The sequence below is a fragment of the Copadichromis virginalis genome, linkage group LG5 (assembly GCF_057382275.1).
Source record: "Copadichromis virginalis isolate Kocher_CV1m ecotype Utaka linkage group LG5, C_Virginalis_male_GT1.1, whole genome shotgun sequence".
Classification (NCBI taxonomy): Eukaryota; Metazoa; Chordata; class Actinopteri; order Cichliformes; family Cichlidae; genus Copadichromis; species Copadichromis virginalis.
Window position 1 is genome coordinate 18,629,735 of NC_140622.1, and position 22,015 is coordinate 18,651,749.

Here is a 22,015-nt window from a genome sequence, read left to right on the forward strand (position 1 = left end):
TATGTGGAAATTTGGGGAAATAAAGCTTTGATTTTTTATAACAGAATGATGAGAGGACTGATGTCCCTTTAAATATGTTGATGAACTACGAAGCAAAAACAAGGGAAACAAGTGGAGACTATTAGCACAGCTCTGAAAAGACTGTTACTCAAAATAAGGAGGTGATCAAGCACGTTTCTGAAAATGTTAAACTGTTACTTTAAGACAGCATGATGTGGTTTTGTATTGTGTTTACAGTCCCTCAACAGCAACACAGAACCAGCAAGCTTTTTGCTTCACTTTGTCTCCTTCCACCATGACTTCATACGTAGCCAGCAGACTGCCGGCTGGTTGTCACTGGAACAAATTTGTACACTCTTTTATGGTTGATGCTCATCCCTCAAAGGAAGTCTGTGTGAGTGACTCCTGACTCTGGTAAAAGTGGGTCCAGACATTGGACAAGTATGTTCAGACCATCAACAACATGCAGCGTTTGGAAGAAATTGCATCACTGGGAAAATATGGTAGTGGATTTAGTGAGAAAAAGAAAAACCCAAGTACTGTTTTTAAAGTTCTGAGTATCTGTATTTAAGTATTATAAACTTTAATAATGATTAAATGTTCATTTTATTCACTTAAAGAAATCATGTCGTGTGCTGTTTTTGTTTTTTGGTCAAATCTAGTTCAGGTTTTCAAATCTTTGCTTATGCTAAGCGAATCTTTCCCGCTTATTTTACTGAATTAAATTGAATTTTCTTAAACTGATGACGCACCTATCTCAGAAATGATCTGTGTCACAATGATTGGAAAATGAGGGAAATTACGATTATGAGAGTTCTACCTGACTCTTATCAGAAAATACTTTTCCTTTATCTTAGATTATTAGTAATAGTTGTATTAATATTTGATAATAGTCAGCAGTATATAATTCATTGGGGAAATACCAAAATCGCAATTATACATACATTCAGTGCTGATTTGAGTCGATGGCCTTGTGTTTATCTTTACAAATGTAACTCCCACACAGTTCTCAGTATTCACTGCAGTCTGTGACAGAACTAGAAAATGAAAAGTATTATTGCACCCACTTTGTCAGTGCAAATAGAACACCAGCTGCCTCGAGACACTAGTTTTACACCTATCGGCATCTTTACATCTTTTCTTTCGCCTCACTGAAATCTATGCCAGTCAAGGTTATTCACCACCACCAGCTCTGATCAGCTGATTAGACGCATAATAAACAGGGAAATGACAACAGAGTGCAGAAATGTTGTGCACAAGTGGCAGTCTAATTGCAATAAGTACTTTCGAGGTATCGAGAAACAGCCCAAGGACTGTGGTCTTCACTGCATTTGTATTCTGTGTTTTCCTCATTAGGCTTTATTAGGTCTGACATCACTGTGGGGAGATTGAAAAGTTTAAATAGACAGTTTGTAGTTATTACATTGCTGACATGATGTAGCTGCATAAAAATTAAATCACAAATTTTATACATACTGAGTTTTTATTTTTTGCTTGTATATTTGAAAAAAAGACAGGTACGCATGTGATGTATATGTATATATTTTTTTATTTTATTTATCATGGAAATCAGTTGTTGACTTAAGATTTAAAGAATCTAACAATAAAGAGGTTTACAAAGTCAAAGCATGCTTCATGTTCATTTTCCACCCAGCTCCACATGGTGTGGTGTGGCTGTTAAACAGGGTGCAGCTAGCTGAGTCAGATCCGCTCCTGGGAAAGCTACTGAATTTTGCCATTCATACGTGCTTCCTTTGCCCAAGGGCAGCTCAGTTTAACCAGAGCACATCGTTCAGGAAACTCAAAAATGAGATGGGTTGTCACTGTTCCTATTCACTAATAACAAACAGATGTTTAAAACCTGATGATTCAGAACTTGGAAAAGAGAGAAAGCCACGAGGCTGCAGTGGCAGTATAAGAAAGGGTTTGATCAGAACCTCTGTCATTACCAATAAATAACACTGGTTTAGGGTTAAGTTCAAGCTTTGCTATCTTTTGAAGCTCAGTTTTCCTCTAACCACCACCACCTGGCTGCGTATCTACATATTTGAACACATAATCAGACTCTTCTCTGGTTTTAAGTTTTAAAGCTGGGCTGTTAGAGTTCACATTATGGATATTGAAATGCTGAGTCGTGGTTGGAGGTTTGATGGGTTGACAGTTACATAGAGCACCCCTGTGTTGGTTTTGTGTTCAAAAAGTAGAGTCAGACGTAAATGCGTTGAAGCACTCGCAGGCAGAACACCCAGTCAGGAGGCAGCTGATGGTAGGATATTTTGTTTCCATCCAATCGTAGAAACTTCATCTTGGAGTAAGACTGAGGTCCCACCTCTCTGCAGAAACTGGTCACATTGAACTCTGTGGTGAACAGACAGAAAGGTATTTTTATTTTCATAATCTCTATTCACCAGAGTCACAACCATGTGATTAATGCTGTCTTGCCAAGACATTATAGGTACCAAGCCAGTCTGGAGAGCTCTAGTTTCACATCATGTGCCATGTGTTTGTCACGTTCAGAGATCAAAGTTGAACTGTGCAATCTGCAGAAATCCGTCCTCTTCCCATAGAGTCTGCATTTACCATCTTACAGGTGCTGCAGTAAAGATGTAGACAGAGGAAACCACAACACCCTCTTCATATTTCTCTGAGCCATTTCAGTAGTAAAAAGTCTTTCAGGCCAGAGCGTGCGCTTTGGCAGCCAAAGACTGCAGTAGCAGTCAGGCTGCTTGCTAGACGATGAGGTGTATGTTATTGTGGAAGTATTTTGCTGTCTGTCTGTCTCGCTGGTACACAGCCCCACTGTCTGCTGCATCACACATTCAGAAATGAGAGCAAACTTGAACGGCTAAACCAAAACTGCGTGCCAGTTCTCTGCCGCTAAATGGTCATGTGAGTCAGGTTTTGGCTGAAAAGTCAAAAAAATCAAACTGATGGGGAGCAGACGGAGAGAGAGGAAAGCGGAGACTGAAGAGGGGAACAGCATGTGCTTCTGGCTCATCTGGCACTCTTACCTTCGAATCCATCACAGATGTTGCCATAGCACTCCCTTCACTTGTTTTTCACTAGCTCCACTTTCCACACGTCTAACCAATTAATATCCCCTCGTCTATTCTTACCTCCACCCTCCTTTCTCTCCTTTTCTTTCCTTGTCTCTCCTTCTGTCCCTCTGCCTTCATACTTGCCTCACCATCCAAACCCAGCCCCTCCCATGTCTGCATACAGCAAGGAGAGCCGCCCATTTTTAAACGGGATGGGCTGTGAAAGCTTTCCACATTTCTTCTCTATTACAGCAGGGCTTTGTGTTGTTGAATGGTAACATGTATGAAATATTAGGAGACGTGAAGTCAGTAACACCTCTACAATGTCTGTGCATGCTTTGCTGAACGTATAGTCCTCACCTTGTATTTTATTGGCCTCCAGGTAGAGGTACTGGAGGGTGGTGGGGACTGTGGGAATAGCAGTGAGTTTGTTATATGAAAGGTCCAGCTCCACCAAGCTGGAGTGGTTAAAGACCTGCGAGTGGACCTCACGGTTCTGCAGGCCACAGTGACTTAGGCGTAGATACTTAAGGTTGAGAAATCCCTCAAAACTGTCCACATCCAGTCCAGTGAGAGAGTTGTTTGACAGATAGAGCTGCTCAACGGAGGAAGGTAAGTGCCTGGGAATGGTTGAAAATGAATTCCCGCTGAGGTCCAACAGGTTCAGACTGACCAGACCTACATGACAGAAGTGATGCACACACACACAAACATGCAAAACATAACACCGATGCTAAAATAGATTTTAGGACAAAACATTTCCTAGTGAGATGAACACGTAAAAATATTCTTATCTTTCCTGGCAGTGTTTAGGTACAATACAATTTCTTTTAATTACCGAGTTGTTTTTCTGTTTGTTTTTTTGTCAGCAGTATCAGGCTGAGCTCTCTCTTATTTTCCAGCCATACGTGTTTAAAGTAAAGTGTGCATGAACAAACAAAAGGAAATGACACATTACGCTACCTCTGAGGTCTCCCTCTGTGATGGTATTCAGTCTGTTTCCCTGCAGCAGCAGCAGTGTTAGGCTATGCAAGTTCTGGAAAGCTTCTGGGTTGATGCTGCTGATTTGGTTGTAGGCCAGTCGCAGCTGTTTGAGTCCAGCTGGTAAAGCGCTGGGCACTGAACTCAGGTGGTTGTGGTTAGCAAAGAAGTACCACAGCTGGGTCTGGCTCTGCAAAGAGTCCTGCGTCAGGTTGTCGCTCTCCAGTTGGTTGTTGTCCAGAATGAGCCATCGAAGCCCAGTAACGTTGGCCAGCACGGAAGAGGACAGGGTTGAGATGTTGTTGCCCTGATAAGAATGCAATTCACTACCTGAGGAATTTTGTCATTTAATACTGATGAAAAGCATATAGAATATATTGTAGTGGAAACTGAGGAGAAACCTCAGTTGGTTTCCACTAGACCACTTTAAGATAACACATGCACACAGTGTTTGTCCTACCTGTAGAAACAGGTATTGAGTTCTGTCGGGCAGGCTGTCAGGGATGTGTGCTAAAGCTCTCTGGTCACAATAGAGTGCTGTGGGCCACTGGATGGGGCAGTCACACTCTTCAGGGCAGAGCTGCGGATTATTAGCCCGGAACCAGGCTGGGTCCATTCGCCCCTGCAGACTCAGCACACTGGGCTCACCTAGCAGGCGGTTAATCCACAGAGGAACGCCTCCATAGTCCATATCAGCTACAAATGTGCCTGAAGCAGACTGAAAACCACTCAACAGAAACAGGAGGCCAGAGCACAAAAGAGCCATGGACATGGCTGGGGGGATGTGTGATGCTGTAAATGAAACATTAAGAAAAACCTGAACACCATCATAGATTTGACAAGTAGTTTTACAAGTCATGATCTGTACGACTGCTTAGAAAGGAACAATATGTCCATAAGCCAAACCTGTAAGTGTTAATTTTGAATGGTCTGCCAGGCATAAGAGCTCCATCATAGATTATAGGAGGAGGAGCTTCAACTATATAAGCTCCAAAGCATCTTTTTTTTTCACAATCATGTGAAAAAGAAAGTTTTCAAAGGACTCTATGCAGTAATCTGAAAAACTGAGCACACTCCATGAATCAGTAGCATTTTCTGTATGACCTCATGAGTCTCTCACAGTGTTGTTTACAGTGTTGCTTCAGTTCACTAAGATTTGCATGCATTAATTTATGCGGAGCTCTTGTGAGGTCCTGCCGCAGCATTTCAAGCTGAGGTCTGGACTTTTACTGCACCATTGCAACACTTTGGTTCTTTTCTATTTTGGGTGTTCTGTTGTAGATTTGCTGGTGTGCTTTGGATCATCATCCTGTTAAATGACCCAATTTGGGCCAGGCCTTAGCTGTCGGACAGATGGTCTCATGTTTGCTAGGTGCCCAATCCCTGTGGTTGCAAAACAAGTCCACATCATAAACCCTTCATGAGGTGTTTGTGCTGATATTTTGTGTCTGGTTTTTGCTGAATGCAGTGGTGGACTTTATGGCTAAACATCTACACGTTGGTGCTGTCTGCCAAAATGACATTGTTGCATAAATCCCTTCCAAAGAAACCTTGTTCAGTGTTTTTTTTGTTTTTTAATTTTGCAGTCATGAACTTTAGCATTTCACATACTAAGTCTGACATGTAGCTCTTGAGATTTTTGGAAGTTCTCCAACTATTGCAAGGTCAAATCGGGATGTGATGTGAACGTTACTTCCTAAACTGCACTGTTTTTATGAAGAGCCTCAAGGAGCCACTGGTGTGACAGTTCATGTTTAATCTTGTTCTATCTGTCTCTCTTAAATTCACCAAATTAATAGAAGTGTGTGAGTGTAAACCTCCTGAGTGTTTCTTTAAAAAGACTTGGACATGGAATGAATGAAATACCAATACTTGTTCACGTACTTAAGAATTTAGGTATCTGTGTTTTACTGGAATATTTGTTTTTCTGACACCTTTTTACTTTTATTTCGTTTGTAACAGAAATATCTCTACTGTTGGTATCCTTCACGGGTGCTTATTGCATATGAAGAAATGGGGGGAAAAAACAAAAACAAAAAAACAACATAATTTATGCATCTTTTACAGCACTGTATTCGGGGGATAATGTGGGTCGGAATGATCTAGACAGCATATCTGGTGTTGATATTTATATGCTGTGATCACAGTACCTCAGTATCATGAGCCTCACTTAAGATCAAGGAGCATAAATGGAGTAACATGGCAGTTATTTTGAAACGTAATTTTTCTATCAACTCAACAAACATCAGCAAATTTGATCTATATTTTGTGTTATTTAAAAGTTGCATGAACACACTGGGCAGTTTAGTGCAGGCTACGCTGGTTAGTGATGCATTGTGTTGCAGAGCAGCCATGGTGTTCATGGTCAGTGTTAAGGTATAACAAGGGTAGTAAACAGTAAATTGAACTGATGAAATTAACTCACTAATTTTCACCTTTACATCAGTTTTGTAGCATCTAGGGTTGGAAATCAGCCTCAATAGTTTGTGAAACATCTGCTGATATCTTGATGAACTCGGTTGTGTAAATCCACAAAAGTAGCAGCAACACTAAGCTAATCACAGTCTGCACACAAAGAAATTCTACTGGAGATCACAACATGAATTATTGTGATTTGTTTCTAAATGATTGTTTTCTCAGGTTCCACCACTGCAACTTAGCTTAGGGTTCCCACACCCACTGAATCCCACTTTAACTCTTGACTTTACTCATTTTTCTGTTTACACATGAAGGCAAAGTCACCCATCTACAATGAAGGCAAGAGCAAACAGAGCTAGTGTTTAAGCACATTCATTAGAATTAAAAGTTAGGTTGAAATAAAGTTTAAATTCCTATTTAATAATATCATTTTATTATTATCCTTATATAGCAGGAGCTTCAGTTTCCTTCGCAAAAATTAGCTGGCAGAAATATCGTCAACCTCAACTATTTTCATGTACTTTGATTATATTTCAAAGCCGGTACTTTTTCAATTTTACTTGAGTAAAGAAGCTCAATCAGTGCTTCTGCTGGAGTAAAATTATTTTTTAATGCATGCATCTGTACTTGTACTCAAGTGAAGCATGTGCTTCACTTCAATCTCTGATTACTGTTTAGTAATGTTCAATGTGAAAATGAATTACTTTTATCCAACTGAAGCTTCAAAAGTTAAACATAAATTTCTGTTTGAAATCGTCTGTGTGAATATTTTTCTTGCAGGATGAAATAAACTAAAATAGAATAAAATGAATGAAAAAGTATGTGACACGGTTTTCAGTCACCACGTGTGCAGATTGTTGCTTTTGCTTGCACATTTCTTCGAATTTAAACTGATTAAATCTGAGACAGAAGAACAAATTTTCCTACCTTCATATAAAGTGCACAAGAGGACAAACACACACACACACATATGCAGACACACCTACACATGCATGCGCAATTACACATCAAGTTACCGTATAAGATAGCAATTTGTAAGAAATGTTTGCAACATCAGGAAGTTTGACTTGATCTGCATGGTTGCAATGTTGCATTTGCATTCCACCCTTAGAGTCTTACAGTGCAGCATTGCCAAGAGATTTACTGTAACTAAACAAACACACAGTCTGATTTTCATCATTTCCAGTTTTGCCTTCAATGCAGAAAGAGGAAATGGGGTAAACTAGAAACTAACCACAAACTTACCTGTTTGTTTAGGAGATACAAACGGAGACGGGTTGTCCTAAATCCTCAGTGATGAAACCCTTGGGATCTTTGAATGAGTGTGTGTCGGGATGTGTGCATGTGTATATGTTTTCAGGCTACCGGCGGCATATGCCCCGTCTGACACATTCCTCTGCTTCAAACGCTACCAGACCTCCTTCATAAACTTCCCACACTCACTTCTTCCATTCCTCTTGTATTAGCCCGCAGTAACAACAGTACATTTAGTGGAAACGTGTTTGCCTGCAGAGACGCACAAAAAGATCTGAGAAGGTACGCTAAAGAAGCACAAAGAGGGGGGAAATGAGAGGAAACTGGATTTGAATTGATCAGCATGCAAATTGTATATGTTATTGTTCCTCGAAAGAGAGTGTTTGTGTGTGTGTGCGTGTGTGTGTGTGTGTGGTGGTGGGGGTACAGTATGTGATCGGTCTAGAGGCAATTAAGCTACAAAGTACCTGGGGAGCCAAAGAGACCATTCTGTGTGTGCCTATGCGCGTGTGTGTGTAAATGTGTGTGTGTGTGTGTGTTTGAAGGAAAGAGCTTCTTGAAAACAGCTGACCAAAAGAGAAGAAAACGATCCCACATTCCTTTCCAGCAATATATTACTGCTGTGCTGAGAAAGAAGAGGCAGTGGGGAAGAAGCAGGCAAAATGATCTCCTGATCACATCATGCAAAGAGCTCCCTCTAGGATAAACCAGGGAGAATCACAATCCTTCATGTGGGCTTCAAAATGTATTAGAGGGGATGGATCATTTCACTTTAACCATGGAGAATTACAAGAACATGTTCTTTAACCAAAAACACCTCATCCAAACTTTATTTTGACTGTGTGGACAAGTGTAACAGATTTTAAGTGTTCATTCCGGTCACACCATTGTAAGCTTTTATTAAGTATAAATTACAATTAGCGACAAGACCAGTGGAAACGACGCTAGGTAGGAATACGACCGTCCACGTTCACTCTGCACTCAGCAGAAACTATCTATGATCGGAAGTGTTTGCCACGCAGCTGCTCTGAAAAGACCACAGCCACACAAGCACGATCAGTTTTGCCTCCTTACGACTTCCACTCAAGATGAAGGATTACATTTTGACACACCTCAGAGGAGAAACCCTGCTGAAAATGGTGCACAAGGAGGTGATTTTGAATGCGTTATTATAAAACCCTGGGTTCTAAGTTTTCTGCTGTTAATGTTTCGATCACATTTTGTGGATTACAGATGTTCACCTACCTATATTCACCTTTATTCTTTATTGCCTTTAATTTGTTTTTATATTTAGCTAGTCATTAGTGTTTCACTATTTGTCCCTGTTAATGTTGATATTTATTTACTATTGAGTGGTGGCTTTAATTTTATTCACTGTGTTTTAAAGTTTAAAAATCTTGTTTGCAGCTCTTTATGGACTCAGTATATTCCTCGGATTTCTGTTCTTGTCATTTTTGTTACTTTTGACATGCAGGTTGGTTCTAGTTAGTTCCCTTCTGTGTTCCTTGGTGTCCCAATGACATCAGCATTTGTCTTTTGTCTTCCCATATTGCCCTATCTGGTCCTTCTGTTTTCCTGTGTCGAAGCAGTTTTGTCTCCCCGTTCAGCTATGTCTCCCTTGCTGTTTCATTTTTTCATTTCCTCTGTGTCTTTGTGTTTGCGTTTGTATTCTATCTCTTGTTTCAGTTTTCATGCTTCTCCAGCGTCCCCCGTGCCTTCTTGTCAAGTCTTTGAATCTGTGAATCTGTGTTTATTTATTTCCTGTTTTATTTTGTTAGTCTCCCGTCTCTTGTGCCATGTGTGTAATTTTGCTTCCCTTGTCTTGCTTCCCCAATGAGTTCCAGCGGTGTTCCCTGGTGTTTCCCATCTTCCTAATTACCTGGTGTGTATTTATTGTCTGAGTCCTGTCTGTTTGTTGTTGCGTCTTCTCCACATGGTATGTGTTTCCTTGCACCGTGCTCCCTGTGTTTTTCTCCTAGAGTTTTGCTGTAAAGTAAAGCTGAGTTCGAAGTCTTATCTTCTAAGTCCTACACTGGGGTCCACTTCCTGCCTTCCAAACTGTGACAATAACACTGTGTAATCACAGTGCAAACATCCCCCCCCCCCCAAAAAAAAACAAAAACCCCCAAAAAACACAAGTTCAGCATATTTTTTAAATCTCCTTTCTTTTAGAAGAGTAGAAATGCTCACATTTCCATTTACACTCATTATATTTTAAGGATTCATGTGAGTATTTTTAAGTACTGACAATGGCTTTAATAAGATTAAATAGTAAGTGTTTTGAAATTTCACCTTGCTTAATGAAGTGCTCTTAAACTAGATACAAATAATGTCACACATTATTCATCATAATCCTAGATTATTATTATTGTTACTATCACTATTATTCAGACTGTATCACAGTTTTTTATGATGTGATGCAATGAGACAGTCAGATCAACAGTTGTCTGTTGTTTACAGTAGGATCATTACACGATTATTTATGAAACCACTGACAAAAGGTATAATGTCATCGTAGAAGTGTGACTCACTGGGAGTCTCTTGTTCAATTTCCTCATTAATGAGTCATTGTCTTTTGTCCCTGCCAGCTACCGTCCTGTTTGTGAGTAAATGTACGTTACCATGTCTGCGTAAGTCTCAAGGGGACTGAATGTACAATACAACACTGTGACTGATGTTTTTTGAACGTTTTCACTTTCTTCATTCTAAACTCGTAATGTTTTTTAACCTAGGTTGTGCAATTGTTTAACACTGTCTGCTTTACATGTTTATTTTAAAAGTGTTATCAGCTGACCAGAGCATAGTTTGAGCTGGAAGTTGTGATTCTGCTTTCCTCTTTCTCACCTTTCTCTTGGATTGTCTTCAACAGCTTCCTGAACACATCCTTAAATTTCCTATCACTTACACTAGAGGGCTCTCTTTCCTCACATATCAAAAGCACACATACCGCATTAATTCCACTAAATCAAATATAGGCCTATTTGAAAGATGTGATTTATTAGCAATGTGAAAAAAATAACCAACTCAAAGACTTCAGATGAATTATGATGTGGCAAAAACTCCTGGTTGTTCTTATAAGACATGTAACTTTCTTTTGGAGACATATTCTTTCTTTTAGTGTTACAATTTCCCCGCAGGTTTATGGGCCAAAGCACAGTGTTGGACTCCAGATGTTGCAGCTGGAGTCCAAGATGCAGGCAGCTATGCTGAGTCACCAGGACACCGTTCAGTGCAGATTCAACGCCTCTGTTCTCAGTGTAACTCAAAAAGATTTAACACTGGTTGAAAAAAAATTATGCCAAGATGTTAAGAAGTTAAATGTTTTTTGTTGGTTCTTTTTCTTTTTTTCTTTCTTCTATTTTTGCTCAAGCCCGTAATTATAACATACTTCCTTAAAGAGCTGTGCGTTTTATCCATATGAGAAAAGGCTGAGGATCCCGACATGGTGTAAATTTAAACATCTGTTTGTGATTTATGGTTTATGTGGAAGTGTGTGTGCATGCATGTATCTATATGTGTGTATGTGTGTGTATACATCTGCTTTCTATTGCATGGTTTTGCTGCCCCTGTGCCCTAGGGTGCCATGGTTCAAGTTACCTTAAGGAGTCCCTTTGTCCAAGTAGACCATAACACCTTGAAATTGAGAGTATTTTTATTAAGTGTAAATTTCCTTCAGTTATTATTTTATGCAGCATTTGGAACTGTGTGGAGGACAAGTTAGAAGCAGCTATATTTGGAGTGGAGTGCAGGGAGTGAGGAGATCAGGGATGCTTGAGAAGAGCTATTAATGCTGCTCGTGTGAGTGTGTGTATCATTAGGGATGAGGTGAAGCATGTAAAAGTTAAGGTTAGCGTCCAGGAAATGAGAAACACAGAGATGTGCAAACTATGCAGTTTAAGAAAAAAATGCATCACAAGTAGCAGTGAATTCTGTAGTGAATCTTTTATCGTCTCTACTGTTTTATTATCTTCTTCCATACTTTCTTTTTCAGGAACCCTAACATCACGTCTTACTTATCAATTAAACACAGGATTTTTTTAAATTAGTGCAAATTTATGAGGGCCGCATGAATCTCTACCTCAGCCAGCAGGGAGAACATCTGACTGCCATACATATGTAACGGAGCACTTTGGCTCATTTTAAGCAACGTGCTGCAAACAAACTGCGTTTTTCCTGTTTGACTTCATGCTGGAGATAAAAGAAGTTAGTGTGTTGTCCGTGTGTATTTTTGCAGTTACTTCTGCCTGGCGTTTGGCTTGTCTGATATCTCTTTGTCAGTGTTTTGGTTTCTTGGTATTTCTTTGGTTTTTTGCACAAGAAGAAATTAGCAGGCATTCACAGTCTGCGCTAGAAGGGTTAAGTTCTAGCTCAGTGCCGCTCATGACCCAGTTTGGGGACGGGGGGACATGGGTGGGGGTTGGACATGTTGCTCCTCAAAGTCCAGATTACCCTTTTACTTTGAAGACCTTGAGTCATTTCCCTCACTTTCAAGGGTAGCTGCTGGTAACCTTGAGAATGTGTCACACCGTGGCACAGAAAGGTTATCTTTGTCTCATGCATGCACACAAAAGTCACACAACTTTATCTGCCTAACAATCTCATAAAAGCAGATTTCAGTATTTCAAGAGTTATTAACCTTATAACCTCATGTTAGGGTTTGACTGTTAATTATCGGTCTCTTGGTTCACTTCACAGGTGTTGAACACAACTCCTCAGATGTTTTAAGAGAAATATTTAAAATCAAATAAATACTAAAACATTTTACAGGAACAAATATGACTGCTTAAACATTTTGCCAATGCTACATCTGTCTGTGGATGCCTGCAGACAAAAAAGAAAGAGGGAAGAAACTTTTGGCTTAGATGTAATGCAATGTGGACATCTGGTCACCCTTTTCTTCCCTTTTTTTGATTCATAAAGCTTTTTACTGTCAGATGTCGGATGCAATGGCTACAGGAAGAACAGCCAACAGACTCTGGATGAGTCTCTAAAAGCTACATAAATGGATTGCAAAATTATCATTTTGGGAAATATGTTGACTTAAAAAGAGTCAGACTGAATGTGACAACATGTACAGATTGTTCAATAGTTGCTATGTTAGATGTGATACAAAACAAAGCTTATTCCTTGACTTGTTGCATTTATGGAGGTTGCTCGCTCTCATGACAGCCTGCTTAGTCAATTTACGTCTGTCGTTACAACAAATCACTGGTTCCACTCATGAACACGGAGGCCAGATTATATGTTGCTAGAAAACATCTAAATGAGTCGGCATCTGATTGTTAAGTGATGACGTGACGAATCCTACTTCCGGGCCTAAAGTAGTCTGCGTTTAATATGGCTTTTGTGTTGTTAACATGTTTAATGTTATGTATTTTCTTCTATTTAATGTTAAAAAGCTCCTAAAACAGTCAGTGATCACTGTTGACCTCCCTCGGCTTTTATTACCGCTAATCATTTATTTAAGCTCAGTTTTTAAAACCTTAGGATGTAACTACAGCCCAGCCCATGCACCACAGTGTTGCCAACTTAGCGACTTTGTCGCTATATTTAGCGAGTTTTCAGACCCCTTAGCGACTTTTTCTCTAAAAAAAAGTCGCTAAAAAAAGACGTGAAAGCGCGTATCGCTTTTACTCTCAACAAGCAGCGGGTGCTGTAACGCAGTCAGTTCTTCTTCTACTCTTATGCTGTTTTGTGGATCACAAGGTTTAGAACTACTTATAAACACACACACAAAGTAACTCCACCAGAGTGCCTATTTCGGGTCACTTTTGCCGGTCCAAGCCCAGGTAAAGGAGCAGGGTTGGAATTGTGACATTAAAAAAAACAATAATTGCTAAAAGAAATTTAATTTGTAGTTCTAAATAAACTCTAAATGCATTTAGGACGTTTTTTACTCACTTTATGTCTCTTCCACGAGGTTATTTCTCTCTCCAACAACATAGGTTACAGGTACATTAGGATGACCAATTATGCAAATTAGGCGATGACGTCATTTAGCGACTTCTAGCGACTTTTAGGACAACCAATCCGGTTGTTCAGTGATGACACGACGAATCCTACTTCCGGGCCTAAAGTAGTCTGCGTTTAATATGGCTTTTGTGTTGTTAACATGTTTAATGTTATGTATTTTCTTCTATTTGATCTCAAAAACCTCCTAAAACAGTCAGTGATCACCGTTGACCTCCCTCGGCTTTTATTACTGCTAATCATTTATTTAAGCTCAGTTTTTAAAACCTTAGGATGTAACTACAGCCCAGCCCATGCAGCAGTATATGAATGACTAACCTCGTATTGTGGATGGATTATCTCAGCTGTTCTCCTGGCTGAAGTTTGGTCCTTTTACAGCATCCTGCCATGCGATTACATTTGTTCCTGACCACCGAGAACACTCACGTTAACTTTTATCGAGTGGGGAAAAAAAGTTAGCTTGTTTATATTATGCTAACATAGCTGTGTCGCTAGCGGTCACGTAGCACATCATTATATACCAGCTAGCCCAACTTCAGTAACCCTACAAACGTCACTGCTTTTTAGTTTTCTGTCTTCATTTATGCTGGAAGTGATAACAGAGCTGTACGTTTTAATTTGTTTCCAAAACCCCGCAGTCAGGACATGCTATATTGTATTTAGATAGAAGCTAGCGAGCTAACTCCCTGCTAACTTCTAACTCCGTTAAATGTCATAAATTTCGTTTTCATGGATGCCCGGATGTTAAACTCAATTGTTACACCTGGTAGAGCAGAACGCTGATCATTTTATTCAAGATGAAAGACTTTAGACAGTTTCAACTCTCAGTAATGCCATAGTGATCGTTTGATATATGGACCTGCAGCGGAGTTTAGGTCCAGACACGGCTAGTGACGTCAGACTGAACAACCGGATAGCTCTGCAAACAAATCTATGGACAGATGAGACTATGATTAAGATCATTATCAGAATGATGGAAGGAGAAAAATCTGAAGAAGGAAATAATAGCTCATCACCCAAATCATACCACATTATATGTCAAACATGGCGGAGGCAGCGTTATAACGTCGATATAGCTACCAGTGGAACTGGGTCACTAGTTTTTATTGCTCATGTGACTGCTAATATAAGCAGCAGAATAATTTTGAAGTATACAACGCTATACTCTCAACTCAGATTGCGTCAAATTCTGCAAAACTGATTGGACAGAGCTCCACAGTGCAAATGGATAATGACCTGAAGCAAGCTGCAAGAAAAAACTTCATGCAAATCATCTGAAAAACCCTCCAAAGTAAAACTGAAAGCACGTTGACTGTGCGATCCAGTGTGGTGGTGAGCAGAGGCAAAACTACAGATATTTTGTCTTTCTCCCAACAAATATTGGACCTAACTGTTTATATTTTCATGTGTTTCCAAAAAATCTTTCCCTTCATATAGTTAAAGCTCAGAGATTTCATTACCATGTGTAAATATAATATTTTAGTGAAAAATTATAGATCTTCCAAGCTTACATCAAAGGAGGAGAGAAAAAGCAGGATAGAAAGAAGAGATAGAAGTTCAGAATAACCAATGATTGAAAAGATGTCGAGAGGGCAGAAAATGAGTAGAAACACTGGTTCTTATGGACGCTGAGTTGGAGAACATAGAGAAGCAGGAAGAGGCCCACATTGAAACCAGACAGACAACATAAAGAGACTGTCACACATGGTTTCATTTAACCCTTTACAAGATGTAAGCTTGTTGTAGACGAGAAAGAGTTGGGTCCACCCATGTAAAAAAAAAATGAAACAAAACTTATGTAGGTCGAAGGGCATCTAGGTTCTGTCTTAAGGTTATCTTATTATGTTTAATAATGTTTAAACCAACGCCTTACACGTTACAACACAACACAGGAAAAACACTTGTCAGCACACTGAAGCAACTACGAAAGAACAAAACAATCACATGCAAGGCGTAACAAGGTTTTTACCGTGTACTGTTACAACAAAACTGACCTGTGCTGTACTTCTTTCTCTGCATCGTTTCCCCACACAGATCACAATAAAAAACCCCGCAGGTGTGTGCTGATGAAGGTATGCTTGCTTTGAGTTATTCCAGCTGTAATGATGACCTCCTAAAAAAAGCAGCAAGAAGAAAAAAACACAACCAATTATCCAGCTTTTCATTATTCCAAATTACACAGTTGGCTGGTGAGTGTCTCACCTGCTAACAGCACACCTGCGATTTTATGTTTGTAGCTGCAATAAACTACGATAACAAAACTTCCACTTTCTTTGCAGTGCTACAGCTAAAGTATATGTAATATCAAGTTCTTACTCATTTTAGTCTTTCACAGGTATTTGCATTTGCACCATATGAACCAAAGTTGGATCATTTTATCATTGCCACTTATGTATGACTTTTATTTTTCTACCCTTTATTGTGAAGAAAGAGAGGGGGTCACTCGAAATGAGGAAACGGAGGGATTGAATGTGCTGCTCGCAGATGGGAACAATCCCTCAAAGCCACTGCGTCTCACATCATTCACACTGGAGGGGGAGAAAAAAGGCTTCAGAGTGGGCTGTGGGCCATTCCCGACCAAATGCAATGGGGTGCGGGCAACTGGACAAGGGGGTGGAAGTAATCAAAAGCACAAGAACAGACAGACGGGTGTGGAGGGGGCTAGCATGACGGAACGGAGAGCAGGGAGGGGAGAAAATACTTTTCATACAGTGTGTGTCAGAGCACCCTGCAGTCCTGAGCACACTCACTCAGAGAGAGAGCGGGGGACAAGAGGGCCAGTGCCTTTGATCGGGTAGGTGTGTGTGTTTGTGTGTGCATGCAAGTGTGTGAAATCTTTTTGTTTTCTTTTAAATTGAGATTTATACAAGGCTAAATGAGAAGTAAGGGTAGAATAATTTTGGAAAAATAATCACTGAATGTTTTACCTTAATTTTTAAGGTAACAGAGTGAATATTACAAAACTGGCATTCATGGAAGGTTTAAGAAAGCCAGGAAAGGCTTTTCTGAGTTTCCCTGTGGACTAAGACCAGTAAGAATGTGACTGCCTGCAGGCAGCAATATTTCCAAATGAAGTCCATGCCTGCACTGCACCTTAAACCTAAGTAGGACAGAAGAATAACAGATTTAGTTAAAGTTGGCAGTTATACTTCTGAAAGATTTTTTTGTTCTTTTAAATGTCAAATTTCACATGTTTGAGCATTTCAAAACGTTCTAAAACATCTGTAAGATTATAAATCTCGAACATTTTGGTGATTGTGAATAACTTTTTCTATTTTTTGGCCTTTTTAATACCACTGCATGTCCCTCTGTTCTCCCTGTGTTACATTACAGTTAAGATTTGAGTGACTTCCTTCCATCATGCGTCAGGTGATTTTCCTTTTGTCTGCCCTGATTCCCCTCGTTCTCTGCCATGGATGGAACTCCTGGACAAATTACTGGCAGAGCCAAGGATACTTTTATGGCTCCCAGTATGCAGACAGAGCATACAGTGTGTCGGCGTGTCCTGACGAGTGTGACTGCCCCTCTTCCTTCCCCGTTGCTATGTACTGTAATGGGCGAGGCCTTACCACCGTGCCACCGATTCCCTCCCATATCAAATACTTGTATCTTCAACACAATGCCATCACATCTTTGCCTGACTCAGCTCTAAGCAATGCAACCAATCTGGTGTGGCTTATGTTGCATTTCAACCAGCTGACATCTGAATCAATTGGCAAGAAGGTAAACACGTAGTCATAGGCACATCCAGACACACATCACTATAAATAGCGGTACAATGGCTGACAGGTGTCTAACAGCCCGAGTCGGTTTTCTTTTATTGCTGTCTGTTCTTAATCCTCAAGTTAATTTCCTGTGTTATCTGTTTTTTTAAAGAAAAGAAGAAACCAAAAGGGGGAAAAAACATGAATAAATATTGTGGTTAGTTTTCTGTCATCATATAATAAACTTGTTATAATTTGAAACATGTATGGGTAAAGCAGTGTGATCAGCAGAGCACATGCTCACACTAAACCAGACAGCAGCTTGCTACATCAGAGCCACAAACCTTGTGGTCTACAACCCTCAGCATAAAGTCTCTTTCTCCAGTGAAACACACTGAAAAACACATCACGCACATTCACGCACTGTAACCATCAGTTTGAATGCTAGTTGAAACTTAGCCGGTCGTTTGCAAACACATAAAAAGATGTAGTGTAATATCATTTCAATATCACAACCGACAATAATGCATCTGTGCTCTGAAAAGGCCCCTTTCATCATTTTTATTGTAAAACCACCACATAATTTAGGATGATTTTTCTTTTTGGGTTTTATACCTGCTCATCTTGATCATTTTGCAGGCATTTGTGAAGCTGGGGGAACTTGAGCGTTTATATCTACAATACAATAATTTGACCAGCATTCCTTCAAACCTTCCCCTCTGCCTGAGAGACCTGAGAATGGATAACAACATGATTGAGAAGGTAAATCTTCAAAAATTCACATTCACAGCCCTCCTGTTTTAGTCCAACATCAGTTGAGACATTACGATATGCTTTATGGCTATTGCCACTTTTACCTAGGTGTCACCTGCAGACCTAGAGGGAATGGATAATCTCACTATCCTGTACCTTCATGATAATGCTCTCTCAGAGGTGGGCTCATCACTGAAGGGGCTGAACTCCCTCACACTGCTTGACCTCAGTAGCAACAAGTTGACAAAGGTAATTGTTTATCTGTTTTTTTCTAAATGCATTATTAAGCAACCAAGGTAATCTCGTTCAGAGATGTTGTGTCACTGTCCCAGGTCCCAGCTCCGCTCCCTGCATACCTGCATCAGCTCTACCTGGAGTACAATGCCATCGACTCTATACCTGAGGGATTCCTGAGCCTCTTCTCTCAGCTACAGTATTTTAGGATGTCGCATAACCTGCTAACAAATAAAGGCATCCCCGCTAACATGTTTAACGTGTCTGGGCTGGTGGAGCTGGACCTGAGCTTCAACAAACTGGAGAGAATTCCTTCAGTTAGCACCACGCTGCAATACCTTTACCTGCAAGCCAATCAGATCAAAGGTGAGAGTTTCTTTGAAGAAATCATTTTTTTAATCGTCATGCTCTACATTACCATGCAGTTTTCTACCTTTAAGCCAGTTTTGTTGATTTCGTAATAAGAAAGTTCATGATCGTATATGTACTGCCACTTAGATTAAACGAGAACAAAAAGTTGTTTGCTGGATTTTGAGAAATGAGATGTTGGACATGTCTTTTCCTGGGGTGATTTATACAGTTATACTGCCATTTTACAGTTTTGCATGAAAGTGAACTCATCGCTGTCTCCACTCTTTCTCTTGCCTGTAGAGTTTACTGTGGGTAGCTTCTGCAGTGTTGTGGACGTGACAAATTTCTCCAGACTCTTAATGGTGCGACTGGATGGAAACGAGCTCAGTCTTGTGGACATCCCCACCGACGTGAGCCATTGTCTGCGCCAGGTTCTCGACATTGAGATCTAAGCATGTGCACAACGCAGTCTGTGGCTCAGTTCACCACATGCACCTACAGCAGGACTATTTAAAAAAAAAAAAAAACAGGTTACAGCAGATATAAGTTGATATCTACAGCAGGTAGTGAGTTAGTTATTAGTGATTGCAGAGAGCATCACTGTGAGCTTTACTAGAAATTCCTCCAGTTAAGAAAGAAAGAAAGAAAGAATGAAAGCCTGTTTTTTCTCGTGTATTGAAATTTCAGATTTACAAGGATAAAACACCATAAATGAGCCTTTAATCACAAAAAAACAACAGAACCTGAATGAAATTCAGGAATGGTTCTCTGACCTTCATCCTATTTACAGCATACTGTGCTGTAATGATTCTTCCTCCACGTGTCTTAATGCATGCGCAATCATCCATGTAGGGAAATCTCAAAAAGTTGATTTTGTTCATGTGGACGTAGCATTTTTAGTGGGAGAAACATTTTGTCACTCATTCAAGTGACTTCTTCAGTCTCATCTGGACGTAGCGTCACCAACCTGTTTATAAGGTTGGGGACGCTACGTCCAGATGAATAGAATCAACTTTTCGGGACTTCCTCCATGTGTTTTATTGCTTTGTATAATAAGGTGCTAAATAACGGTTTGTATACTGTGAAATATATAATTTCAAATATAGATCATATGTAGAATACTAAAACATTATTATGGTGTCTACTGCATGAGAATATGTTATTGCACTTGGTTATATTAGTTTATCTTTCTGAGAGAAAAATGCTGTGACAGCTTGATTCTGTTTAAGATCGTCTTTTTGCACAGTGAAATTTTCTTAGAGAAACAGAAAATGTCTCTGTTCCATGAGAAAAGAATAATATGGATATCGTACTGTAGTAAATCAGACATGCGTGGGGCTCGTGGTCTGTGAATTAGGATCTATGTAAACATTGCATGGATTAATTATTATCCTGACAAAGGGTTTTTGTTCATGAACCCATTGCAGAATAAATAAAGTTAATAAAGATCTGTGTCATTTTTGTCCTATATTGATCAGCCAGTGATGAAATGCAATACTGAGGTGATCAGTCAAAAGTATGAACTGTCTCTCTTTGATCTGGGATCCGAGGAGAAAGTTTTTGTAGCTATTCCTCAAATGGTTCCTTATAACAACTTAAATAATAAAAACTCAAGGTTTCCCAGACTTGATCAGTTATATTCACTTCACTGTTTCACGGTGCTTTAAGTGTTGTTTTTAAATAGTGTTTCATTTACAGGATACATTTTATTTGAGATAACAGGCTGCTGAGTTGTCACATATTGCTATAACAAACTTCCTCAGTAATTGAATAGAGAGGAACACAGTAAATAGACACTCAACCAATCAAAGAAGCTTTATTCCTGCAAGCTCCACCTGCAAAGTTTGTGCTCTTTGAAAATTACTACCCGGAGCAGGAACTTTGGGGGATTAAAATAATTTACCTAGCACTTAAGTTAGATCCGGGACGCTGGGGTTGAGCCACTTCAAGGTCTCTCTCGCATTTCCTCCTGCAATTTCAAACGTGGCTGAAAAGTGTCTTTGAAGTCTTTGAATTAAAGTTTATGTTGATCTTATCTCTCAATGTTAAATTCATACTTATTTCAAAGGTTTAATAACAGACATGAGCATGAAGCGAGTATCAGTCACCAGTGAGGGTTTTTAGGGCCTGATGCAAGGTTTCTACATAGTAATAGACAGGATAAAGAGGTGTTTCATTTATAGCTTATTTACACTTTTAACCCAAGGTGCCCACAGAAACCAGTTTCCTTGAGAAACCACAAGGAGTCAAAACTCTGAAGCTGCCCAATATAACACTGAGGAAAGCTCTTAAGGGGATACTGGCACAAAGAAGAGTCATTGGATTCCTTAAAATATTTATATTTTTTTAATTGTACCTCATTAACCCGAATTCTTGAGACTAATTGCTCCTCTAAACAGCTAAGGCGATTTTCTCATGGCTATAGAGATATTTATCAGGCTGGTTGGCTTTACTCGAGAGGGAAACTAAGACTCTTCTTTCTTCTCACGTTTCTCTTTAGTTCCTTTTAGCTCTATCTTAATAGCCTTCCATTGCAATTTAAGTGTATGTTTTTCTTTTTACATTTATTATGTCTGCTATGTTACAAATGAATATTTTTCTGGGATGGACTTGTAATGCTGATAATGTTAACGATGACGTGCTGTTGCATCAGGGCCTAACCCTCTAAGCGTCAGCTCACCAGATGTGGGATGGTCAGAGGACACATAATGTCTAAATTTAGGATGTTTTTCCACTGTAGTCTGTGGACAAACACCACAGGATCATCATCACAGTAAAATGTATATCAAATGACTTCTGTGGTTAACTTGTGGCTAAGGGTCAGTGACCAAAATAGCAGAGAACTCAGGTACAGACCATTGCAAACAGGTACAATGAGAAAAGAGAACAACTAAAGGTCTCACACTGTCTGAGTAACTGCCACTGGGCAATAATACTGTTTGCTCACAGCTTTAAACTCACAAGCTCTGCTTTCAATAAAAGAAGGATTTGTGTATAGTTATGGTGGAGAGTAGTAATGACAACATGTGGCTCACTTCCTGTTTCTTCCTGAGTACTGAGTAATTTCGAGGACATTTCATAGGAATTGTTGGGAACTTTATGCCTTTACGTCATACAGGGAGTGCAGAATTACAGGGAGTGCAGAATTATTAGGCAAGTTGTATTTTTGAGGAATAATTTTATTATTGAACAACAACCATGTTCTCAATGAACCCAAAAAACTCATTAATATCAAAGCTGAATGTTTTTGGAAGTAGTTTTTAGTTTGAGCTATTTTAGGGGGATATCTGTGTGTGCAGGTGACTATTACTG

General features: G+C 39.6%; 2 protein-coding genes across 4 annotated transcripts; one reads left to right on the forward strand and one right to left on the reverse strand.

Annotated features, from left to right (window-relative positions):
• Positions 1-1,546: 1,546 nt before the first annotated feature.
• LOC146709437 (lumican) lies at positions 1,547-15,755 on the reverse strand. 3 transcript variants are annotated; one of them, XM_085456353.1, is made up of 6 exons: positions 15,656-15,755; positions 4,480-4,811; positions 4,002-4,326; positions 3,531-3,716; positions 3,399-3,446; positions 1,547-2,358 (listed from the first exon to the last, which is right to left on the reverse strand). In XM_085456353.1, exons 1-6 carry the CDS (start codon positions 15,678-15,680, stop codon positions 2,207-2,209), a joined length of 1,068 nt encoding a protein of 355 aa, XP_085312479.1. In that variant the 5' UTR covers positions 15,681-15,755; the 3' UTR covers positions 1,547-2,206. The 3 variants fall into 3 exon arrangements, with proteins under 3 accessions (XP_085312479.1, XP_085312476.1, XP_085312478.1); XM_085456350.1 differs by having other exon boundaries at positions 3,399-3,716; XM_085456352.1 differs by lacking the exon at positions 15,656-15,755 and adding an exon at positions 7,683-7,932 and having other exon boundaries at positions 3,399-3,716.
• A 580-nt stretch (positions 15,756-16,335) lies between these two features.
• fmoda (fibromodulin a) lies at positions 16,336-20,160 on the forward strand. Its single transcript, XM_085458034.1, has 6 exons — positions 16,336-16,455; positions 16,995-17,384; positions 18,005-18,127; positions 18,227-18,367; positions 18,451-18,718; positions 19,004-20,160. The coding sequence occupies exons 2-6, from the start codon at positions 17,022-17,024 to the stop codon at positions 19,153-19,155; spliced, it is 1,047 nt and encodes a 348-aa protein (XP_085314160.1). The 5' UTR covers positions 16,336-16,455; positions 16,995-17,021; the 3' UTR covers positions 19,156-20,160.
• The last annotated feature ends 1,855 nt before the right edge of the window (positions 20,161-22,015 follow it).

Bases quoted from the DNA above. Each gene is read 5' to 3' on its own strand.
- LOC146709437 (XM_085456350.1), bottom strand. From the start codon at position 15,680: ATGCAGAGAAAGAAGTACAGCACAG. The intron at 4,327-4,479 runs GTAGGACAAACA...CATTCTTATCAG, and splicing joins CTCAATACCTGTTTCTACAG to GGCAACAACATCTCAACCCT. The intron at 3,717-4,001 runs GTAGCGTAATGT...TCTGTCATGTAG, and splicing joins CACAGAGGGAGACCTCAGAG to GTCTGGTCAGTCTGAACCTG.
- fmoda (XM_085458034.1), top strand. From the start codon at position 17,022: ATGCGTCAGGTGATTTTCCTTTTGTCTGCCCTGATTCCCCTCGTTCTC. The intron at 17,385-18,004 runs GTAAACACGTAG...ATCATTTTGCAG, and splicing joins CTGAATCAATTGGCAAGAAG to GCATTTGTGAAGCTGGGGGA. The intron at 18,368-18,450 runs GTAATTGTTTAT...TCACTGTCCCAG, and splicing joins GTAGCAACAAGTTGACAAAG to GTCCCAGCTCCGCTCCCTGC.